This window comes from Rhagoletis pomonella, unplaced genomic scaffold, assembly GCF_013731165.1.
Source record: "Rhagoletis pomonella isolate Grant_MI unplaced genomic scaffold, Rhpom_1.0 Rhpom_scaffold_00002, whole genome shotgun sequence".
Lineage (NCBI taxonomy): Eukaryota > Metazoa > Arthropoda > Insecta > Diptera > Tephritidae > Rhagoletis > Rhagoletis pomonella.
Genome location: NW_023458556.1, coordinates 55,776,288 through 55,786,673, shown reverse-complemented (window position 1 = coordinate 55,786,673; position 10,386 = coordinate 55,776,288). Strand labels below are relative to the sequence as shown.

Here is a 10,386-nt window from a genome sequence, read left to right as displayed (position 1 = left end):
TTGTTAAGCAAATTAACTCCCTTCAACATCGAAGGCATACAAAAAAATCTGACGCAAGAGAAGCCTCAGGCTTTGATTTAAAATAAATTTGTAGAAAATTATTTATTGTTATTGGTAGTATGACCAACATGATTAAAATAGTATTAGAGTATGAAAGTATTGAATATACATACATACATACGTAGTTTCATAATGCCATATACGATAACATAAATGTGGCAGTACCAATTGCGGAAGTTGTCTAGCTGAGTTTATTGATCAATTTAAAGATTTGTATATTAACTATTTCGTTTACTTCTGTTTTGTCATTTGAAATACGAGTATTCATTTCGAAATATGAGGATAGATTTAAATGGGAGGTCATTAAAAGTCTCACTTAGACTAAAAGAACACCCATAACATGTTATAGCGAATTGCAATTGAGACTTTAAAACTTTGACGATTTCTGCGAAAGCTTTGCACCGTTCATTTGTGGTAAATTTTTTTGTGGAAGGCGTTGCTCAATTTCTCCATACAAAATAATTTTTGAACATAGTTTGTATGGAAGAAAATGAGCCAACAAAAAATTGTCAAAAATCAACGGTAAATCCAAGCTATTTCAAAGCTGCACTTTATTTAACTAAAATTTAATGGGCTACAAAACTGAATACCTAGGACAATTCTGGAAAACCTGATTAAAATGTTTAAAATTTTGATCAACATTTGTTAAAATTCGACGATCTAAGGATTTGGATGAAAGTTGAAGAGATTGAAAGTCTAGGTGACATGAATATACGTGCATATTTTGCCGATATGACGTAGGGTTGCCTATTTACACCGGAATTAAATTTTAAGAAAACGTCATACATACCTTTCTTTAAAGTGTTGTATCTCGGAAACCTTTTAACGAAACTTAATGAAAACAATGTATTTTTATTTGTACATTTTTTACATCAATGTGCAACGTATAAAAAACAAAAAAAAATAAGAAAACATCTTTCTTTTTGATTTTTTTGTGATTATAGAATTTAAAAAAAAATTTATTTTTACATAGAAACATTGTCTATAATGTCAACTTTAAGTACCCAAATGGGCGTAATGAGCTACTTATGCGTATGGGCTCTAGATCGTCTTACGCTCGAGCCATATGATAAATAGACATTGAAATTTTATGAAATTGTATATTTCTGAAAGAGGAGACGTGCGTAAAAAAACAAAAACAATATAAATAAATCGTATTAACTTTACTAATGGTCTGAAATCAAGAAACTCCCTTCGAGGAAATGGCAGAATTGAACTTTGTTGCAAGTTCAGATAGGAAATCTGCTTACGACGTGATTAGAGGAAATTTTGAGAGACTAGCAGCTAGAGCAAGTCTTCAACTCCTGATGTTACAACGAATGCGTACACCCGAAGCCCTCTACAAATGGAGTGATGTATGTTTCCAATGGGATGCCTGTTAAAAATAACTGCAACTAACTTTTCAATGGACTTTATTTCGACTATGGCTACGTGTCAATTACTTTAATCCTATTTTAAGCTAGTTTAAAAGGCTAAATAATTTCAAGTTAGCGAACTCCTTATTTAACGAATCTTTAAATCAATAAATTTTTTTTTTCTTTTTAGTTCTTATTGTAATAAAGGCGTGTTGTTGATTTTTTTAAACTATAATTTTATTACTCATTCGGTTTTTTTACACCCTTTCCTTTATCTTGTTTAAATAAAAGGACTAACCTTGAAGCTATCATTGAAGATCTAATCTTCTTTTGCAATGAGTGTTGTTGATGTTTCGGTTTCATTGCAAAAAATATTAGATATTATGATAATATGATTAGATATTATGATATGTCTAGATATAAATTCTCTCTCATAACTGACCACCACACTAATATAAACAAGTAAGAAAGTCTAAGTTCGGGCGGAGCCGAACATTAAATACCCGGCGCAAGTATTAAATATATGTTTTCCACCTTTCCGAAAGCTACCGCTACATGACAAGCCGGGGTGTATACATTTTAAGTAAATTAGCGTCCTTAAATTTCGAAATATTGCAGTTTCAAGCATATCTGAAATTTACCGTTATATGAAAAGCGGCCTCAATTTTAGTCCGATTTCAACAATTTTCAACTTGCTTTTATGTGGCAAGCACAATAACCATACCGAGCTTGGTACAAATTGCTAGAACGGTTAGCGAGATACATATATGTGATCACAAGTGGGCGGTGCTACGCCCATTTTCCAAAATTTTGTCATAAACGTATTTCTTGGTAAAGAATTGTTGCAATCATCAATTTTGAATAAATTAGCTTCAATATTTACTGATTTATCGAAGATTTTGTATTTCTCGAAATTACCGTTATATGGGATGTGGGCGTGGTTATTGTCCGATTTTAGAATTTTTCGGCCAGTTGGTATGCTGTATGAGGACCAACAACTGTGCCAAGTTTGGAAGAAATTGGTGTAGCGGTTACCAAGATATACACATGTAACCATAAGTGGGCGTGGCTACGCCCATTTGCCAAAATTTTATAATATTCTTATTTTTCGTCTAAAACTCATTGCAAATATCAATTTTGAGTGAATTATCTTCAGTAGTTACTAAAATATCGCAGTTTTCGTTTTTCTGAAAACTACCGTTATATGGGAGGTAGGCGTGGTTATTGTCCGATTTTTAAAATTTTCAGCCATTTAGTAAGCTGTACTAAGGCCAACAACTGGGTCAAGTTTGGAAGAAATTGGTGCAGCGGTTACCAAGATATACACATGTAACCATAAGTGGGCGTGGCTACGCCCATTTTCCAAAAATTTATAATATTCATGTTTTCAGTCTGAAACTCATTGTAAGTATCAATTTTGAGTGAATTAGCTTCAGTAGTTACTAAAATATCGCAGTTTTCGTATTTCTTAAAATTACCGTTATATGGGAGGTAGGCGTGGTTATTATCCGATTTCGCCCATTTTCAATACCATCTGTCCCACGCCCGAAAGAAGTTCACGTACCAAGTTTCGTTAAGATATCTCAATTTTTACTCCAGTTATCGTGTGCACAGACGGACGGACGGACGGACAGACAGTCACCGCTTAATCGATTTCTCTTTTCATTCTGATCATTTATGTATACATTTGTCTATATCTATCTCGATTCGTTTTGCCTGTTACAAACAACCGTTATGTGAACAAAGTTATAATACCCTTGTGCACAAGTGCGCTCGGGTATAAAAATTTATTTACAGTTTGCTAGACATTACGATTTCAAGGTACTTTGAGCTCGGCTTTAGTTGTGAGTGGTGTACTCTAATTTAAGTCTGTTTCAGACTGGAATCTTTTAGTCTAGTCCGGCTACTGCAGCCCAGTTGGTGTTGCCCCTTAGCATCCTAATATGTAGTGATAACATTTCTCTTTATGGAGTCCCTTTGTGCGCTTTCCACCGAACCTCATTCAAGTTTCATTGCACTGAGATCTTTCTTAAGCCCAATAGGTAGGTTTCTTATTTCATTCTTCAGAACTGGCTGCACTACAACAAAGTAAACCGTTCAAAAGTCTTTACTAGAAAATATGCAGAAAAGCCACTCTTGCAGTTTTCTACGATGCTGACACATAATTTAAATTAATACATACCCCAAATAGTCTACAAAATGTTTGTAAGTGTTTTATGATGCACGACTGGTAAGAGAACATTTATGCCTGGCGAAAAGGTATTTAGGGTCCTTTCGCTCCTTTCTGGATTTGCAAAACTTTTCTTCAACCTCAGTTGTTTTCTGGTTTTCATAAAAAGCCATTTGTCGCGAGGAAATACTGTAAATAACTCCGATAACGTAAAGGCGCACAACATAGATTGGAGGCGAAGCTCGGCCAAATATTCAATAAAAATATGAGCACCAAATATTTTATTTTTATTTTTAATTTCTAATTCTGCCTTAAAAATAGACAGCTATTGATATGTACATACATATATCGCTTCTAACCAAAATTTTGATATAGCCCTGTAGAACCCTCACGTTTAAAGAGGGAACAAAAAAACTCGAATGAAAAATTTTCAAATAAAAGAACTACGTATCTGGATACATAGATTAGGTTTTATTAAATTTAAATCGTCGATATTTTCACCATATTTTTTACGCATACCTAACTTCAGTATCCAAACACAATGAGCCACAGAAGCAAGCTGACTATAAAAAGCTGCTGTCTAGTAAATGTTAATTTACTAATAAATGCTAATAAGCCCAAATTTGCTGGCTCAATTTGACCAACAATGGGAGAAAACAATCGCAAATATGCAGACACCCACGCCACAACAAAAATTTCGAAAATGAAAACGAATTACTTACTAGTGGAGCTACTCACCGCTACGAAAGTGAGATGACAGCCACTTGAAGAAAAACTGACTCATATAAATGTGTACTTAAGTGGTTGTTGTTGCGCAGACTCACTTTCGATTTCAATAGCGTTGGGAAGAAAACAGTGAAGTGGAAAAAATCGACACTTGCAATAAAAAAATTAAGCACTTCAGCTGAAGTGGACGAGCATCTATGAGTGTGTGTGTGTGTAGGTGTTCATTTTAACGCCCAAAGGTACGCTGTTACCTCAAAGTTGCGCATTCACCACACCAGAGCGAACGCGTGCGTACAAATAAATAAATAAAGAAAATAAAATAAATAAGACAAATATTGAAACAGAAGAAAGCGTTTAATAAACCTAGCAATACAAGTTGCCGAAAATATATACAAAATCGGTGAACAAAAACAACTAAAAAACAAAAAAAAAAACAAAAAAAAACCACGCAGCTCAAATCGATGAAATAATCAACGATGGCGGTAATGGACCAGTTTAGAGGGCGCCGCAAACTAGTACTAAATATGTAAGTAAGTGGCCTGCGTGACACGCAGCCGGTTCGACAAGCCAGATGATGAGAGTGCGCGCGCAAGTAAAAGTGAAGAAAGTCCCCCAAATGCTAAAGTTTCATAAGTTTTGGAATTTTTACAAAGCGGCAATGAATACTGCGACAGACGTAATTTCGGTTTAGCAGCGCATAGACAACATTAAACGCAACGTCGACAAGCAAGCAGTCCACATAAACACCAAGCGGCAATTGTTGGAGCAGAGAGGGTTAAGGAAGCTTTCGAATACATAACGCGACATACATACGTATATATATATATATAAATATTTTTCGCTAGTCAGTTATGTTGCAATATATTAGCACAATAAAATTAATATTGTTGTTGCTGCTTACGCAAGTGTTGGTCAGTAATACAATTGAGCTGCTGGAACAGAATAGCAATGAACTTTTGGGTAAAAAATTTATTACCTACTTATGCTCATTTTATTATAACTCTCGCTTGTCTTTTGTAATTTAGAACTAAAGGAAACAAATTCAACCAAAAAAGTAAATGAAACTATTCCCTCGACGGCTGCTAGCCATGCGATACCACGACAATACCCGCCACAATTTGGTGGTCCCACCGGCGGCGGTGACGGATTTAACGGACTCGGCAACTGTCCGCTCTGCGATGCTTCTGTTTATAGCTACTGTTCGCAGAAAATGTTGCACGATGACTGCTGTTGCGACTATCCGGGTAAGCGGAGATTTTTTTATTACTTTTTAAATATTTAAATGAATTGGTAATCACTCCATCATATTTTGAAATAAGGGAATACGTTGAAAATTTAAATAGTTGAATTCTTTCTTAATTTAAACTTCATTAATCAATTTTAACGGGCTGATAAATTTTACAATTGGTTGGTGTAACCGGGTCCAACAACAAAATCACTAAACAGAACTAGAAGTTATATTAATATATGTAGATTTTTTTTTAAATAACCCTCTCTTAATGAAATATTCCAAAGATTTAATTCGCATTTTATTTTTATCATTTCAGTGCCACAGCTTCGTCCTCCGCAATGTTTCTACAATGACTGTTCGCTGTTGTATGCAAAATCGTGTTACGAACATTCGCTAATCAAAAATTGTTGCTGTTATAACCCATATTAACTACGAAAAATATTGCTTAATATACTTATGGTGGAAATTTTATGTTCTCATTACTTATTTATTATTAAAAGTCTACATTCATATGTATATGTATACAAAACACTTATTTCTGTTATTATTGTTGCAGCATCTAGCTTCCAATTGTTGTCGCAAGCTTAACTAAAGCTAGGCGCAGGAAACGTGCTCTTTCGACAGGGTCGAACTAAGGTGAGAGAGCTCTTTTTTTGCCATGAGTAGTGATTGGACACCAACGATGGCATTCACGGGGTGAGAGTTGGTTAGAGTGTTGGCAGTCTCGCTGTGAATGTCATTGAATAATTCAGTTCATATAGACACCATCTACTAGAAAGTAGTTCCCCTTTTTAACGCCCATTAGGCCTTAGGGTCAAAATTTACCCTTTTTAAATTTTGAATCCGATTTTTTCACTTCGGACTCTATTCTCACATAACAGCGAAACTTTAAATTTTCATTGGGTTTTGGGAAGAATAATTCCCGTTTGATACCCCATCGAAGGGTCAAGTTTCCATGATCATGTTGTTTTTTTAAATAGAAGAAAATTCGCAACACCCTTCTCAAAAAACAATTCCAAAAAATCAACGGTAATAAAAATTTTGAAATGCTAAGAAAATGTTCTGAATTTTTGTGATTGTTGAATATAATTTTTGCGAACTTTATATACCTACATAAAGTGTGGAACTTTGATTTAAATGTTTTATATTATAGAATGAACTATATTTTCATAAATAAGTAATGCAAAGAATTTTTCATGAAAATAAATGTGAATATTATTTTAGGAAAAGGTATACCCTTAATTTTGAAGCTGACTGTAGATATTTTTTAGTATCTACATATATATACGCACATATAGGATCTTGCACAATTTTAGTTTGAAGTCGTGCATGCAAGTTTTAAAAAACTTTATACACATTTAATTTTTTTACAGAACTTAAAGAGATAAAATGCTTGAGTATGCATACAAATTTTTATTTTGGGGGAATTTCTGCGCTAAAAAATTTGCCTTCACACAGTATTTTCACATATGTTTATCGCTGCCAAATCATTAGCCAAAGTATTTCTGTTAATTTTTTTGATAACATCTAATGATAAAAATGCACTGAAATTTTTAGTTTATTTTTGTTATGCCTTGGAGTGAAATTTTTATTTTTAGAGTAAAAGGTTTAAAAATTGTAAAAGGAATATTTCACTAGAGTATTTTAACCCATTTATAGGCGAAGGAGTCGTTTCGACTTATTTTGTTAAAAAGTCTGAAAATCAATTAAAAGCTCATTAGAGAGTTAACGGTTGACGGAAAAGTTGCATGATTGGCCTTCTTAGGCAAAATCTATATGAGACCTCAGACAGAATCTACTTTTTCTTTCTGTTAACAAAAAAGTAGAGGCCAAGGGGGCGCATTTATAGAGTTTTAATAATTTGCTTCGCTCTATGGTTTTCGCAAGAGCATACAATTGCTGCCGTATGCCCACAACTGATGTTCTACCTCTTCGCAATTATATAGAGAGCGCGTGGCCCTGGTGGTGAATGAAGAAAAAAGCGTCCGTTCTCCGGAGAGCTGTGTGGGATATATGTATTATTTTGAAACTTTTTCTTTCGTTCGAAACCATTCAAAGGCAATTTTTTTCTCCTTTATGTGTGGCTGTATCTGTGGTTTCGTATACGAAATTTCGCATGTACTTTTTTAAAACCATGGCTCACAAAATTCCACAAATAAATAACCCGATTTGAAAAGTGGTTTAAAAACTCATCGACTGACCTTACAAAATACCCACATGTGGGCCTCCATCAAACTAACTACATTCGAAGAAAATCTAGCTTTACTATACCCGTCTTCGAAATATATTGAGTAAATCCGCGTGTATAGTAGAATCTCGAGTATTGCAAGCGATCTAAGATTAAATAAAAAAAATATTTGTACATACTCTTGCATCTAATCGACAACTTTACTCCTTCTAATTATCTTATTTGCCTTTAAAAAGCAGTTACAACAAATCTACCAAAAATAACCATAGAAAGTGGCATAAAATGAGTATTTTATATAATTATGATTATCAAAATGCGTCAATATTTTCACAGCGGATTTCACGTTTCGCAGTCCTACACTTTACCACTCCCCACCAACAAAAACACAAGACACACTAACTAAGTAAGTAATAAAGATAGCCAAAATGTGAATGCGAACGGGCGCCCAATTAATGCATTCAAAATGAATTCATTCAATTAAAAGGCAGCTTTATGTAAATTTTATTTATTGTTACAATTAAACAAACCGCACAGCTGAGCAGCCAGAAGATTGCCTACTTGGTTGCGAGTACACTGGTAATGAGCAACACGATGAGCACCGGCTGCCGCTGTCAGTGCCCGCGCAAATTGAAAGCCAACGTTGTGGGATGTAATAACCGTATATACATATGTACATAAAATACATAGTTAATAATTAAAGCCAACAGCTTTAAGTAAGGCAAAGCAAAGTGTAGCTCAAATAGAAGCTATGCACGTACATAGCTAAGTAAAAAGCGTTGCCAAAAAATAAACCTAAAACATATCCACGCCGAATTAAGTAAACTTGAGAGCCGCTATAGCTGAGGAAGTCCGCAACCACAACAACAACAACAACAACAACAGCTCAATGGACAAAGCTAATGAAGAACGAAAAGGAACAGCAGTTGTTGGCTTAGCGAAAATGCGAAAGATGTTTTTAGCCGGCGAAATGCGTTAATTAATTTCTTTACATTTCAATTCAACGAATAAAAATTAAAATAAAAACAAACACAATTTTAAGTTATTTCTATTTATCTTTTATGGTGAAGGATATTTTATTGCACATGCTTTGTGATTGCTTCTCTATGATGCATTCAACTAAAATTGTTAAAGTTTTCAACTTATAAATAATTTAATTAACTGTATTTATTTAATGAACAAAAATGTTTTAGCATTGCTTCAAAAAGCAAAAAAAAACAAAATAGCAGCAACACCTCTTAGTTTTCGGCCGCCCCACAGTGGTATTTGATACCCACTTTGTGCTCATAATTTAAATAATTGGTAAATTCACATGAATTCAAGTTTACAGGCGTTTTTGTTGTCGCTAAATTTGAATCTGGAATCGAAGTAAAAAAAAAAGACAAAATGGCCGATCCAATATGGCGGCTAAAGTCTTAAGAACCATATTTTATGTAAAAAATAATAAGAATGGCTTATTATTATAGTATTTAAGAATTTATGCGGTAATTAAATTTGAATCTAAAATCAAAATTATAAAAAAAACCAAAATCCCACCCAAAATGAAAATAAATTAGTTTATTTTGAAAAATATTTATTAAATTCATGTAGTATTGAGTACTGTGAGGTTTTTTTTTAGTTTGTACTTAAAGCTTTTAAATAAAAGTACTATCGCCTAAAATCATTACATGTACGCATCTTTCACGAAATGGTTGAAAAAAATTAATTAAAAAAATCATCTTCAGAAAAACTTTCACAATCATTTGGCCACAAAAGCGATGTAAAAACAAAATTTCGTAAACGGTTGGATTCAATAATTAGTTCCATATTTAAAATATAATTATTTTGAAATAAAAATATATTTTTTATCAATGAAATATGTCGAAAAATAATTACACCTTTTTCTTTAAAGTGGCTTTAGTAAAAAACTCACTTGAATATTCCATTAACTACTTATCAGTTGAACATATTAAAAATTATTTAAATTATATATTATTTAGCACACACATTTGTAAGAAACCCCCATTTCCCAAAGATAAAATCCGCTCCTATGGATTTTGGAGTTCTTTTAAACTTTGGCATTACATTTTTAGTTCTCAGAGCGTTCCGTCAACTACTATTACCTCTTTCACACTGATCATACCAACAGGTGCAACAGGTTAGGACTCCTCTTGGGCATATTTTGATAGCTGAAACATCATCTTAGCCAAACCAGAAGAATAAAACCCTGCACTTGAAAGAGAGGGGCATAGCAATCGCAAGCGTTGGTCTGATAAACAGCATAACAATGTAACCTATGCTGACCTTAGCATCAGATCATCTGCCCATAGTCAACTTTCCCAAAGCTGATTGGAAAAGCTTCGCGGAATTTACTGAAATCACCTTCTTTGCCCTCCGCACACCAGCCTACGTTCACGTAGGTGAGCGTAAATTCTGCAGGTTTGGCACTACTGCTGCAGCTCGCTTCGTCCCAGCTGGTTGTATAGCGGACCCCTGTCCGAACTTTTCTGCTGCTGAAACTGCTGTTCTATCCGATGAGCGTGACAACTTTCGTCAGGCCTATGCCGGAAATCCCCTCGTAAGGGATCTCAATACGGAGATTCGGCAGCTTGTGAACGTACGACTTCACCTATGGTGTGTGTAAGCTTTGGCCAACCTTGAGGTCATTGTTCAATCTGAC

The 10,386-nt window shown here is 34.2% G+C and overlaps 1 protein-coding gene across 1 annotated transcript; it reads left to right on the top strand.

Moving 5' to 3' along the window:
* The first annotated feature begins 4,919 nt into the window (after positions 1-4,919).
* On the top strand, positions 4,920-5,996 carry LOC118734690. Its single transcript, XM_036464398.1, has 3 exons — positions 4,920-5,271; positions 5,337-5,555; positions 5,859-5,996. The coding sequence occupies exons 1-3, from the start codon at positions 5,163-5,165 to the stop codon at positions 5,969-5,971; spliced, it is 441 nt and encodes a 146-aa protein (XP_036320291.1). The 5' UTR covers positions 4,920-5,162; the 3' UTR covers positions 5,972-5,996.
* The last annotated feature ends 4,390 nt before the right edge of the window (positions 5,997-10,386 follow it).

Coding starts and splice junctions, on each gene's coding strand:
- LOC118734690 (XM_036464398.1), top strand. CDS start 5,163: ATGTTGCAATATATTAGCACAATAAAATTAATATTGTTGTTGCTGCTT. Junction 5,272..5,336: donor GAATAGCAATGAACTTTTGG/GTAAAAAATTTA, acceptor TTTGTAATTTAG/AACTAAAGGAAACAAATTCA. Junction 5,556..5,858: donor CTGCTGTTGCGACTATCCGG/GTAAGCGGAGAT, acceptor TTATCATTTCAG/TGCCACAGCTTCGTCCTCCG.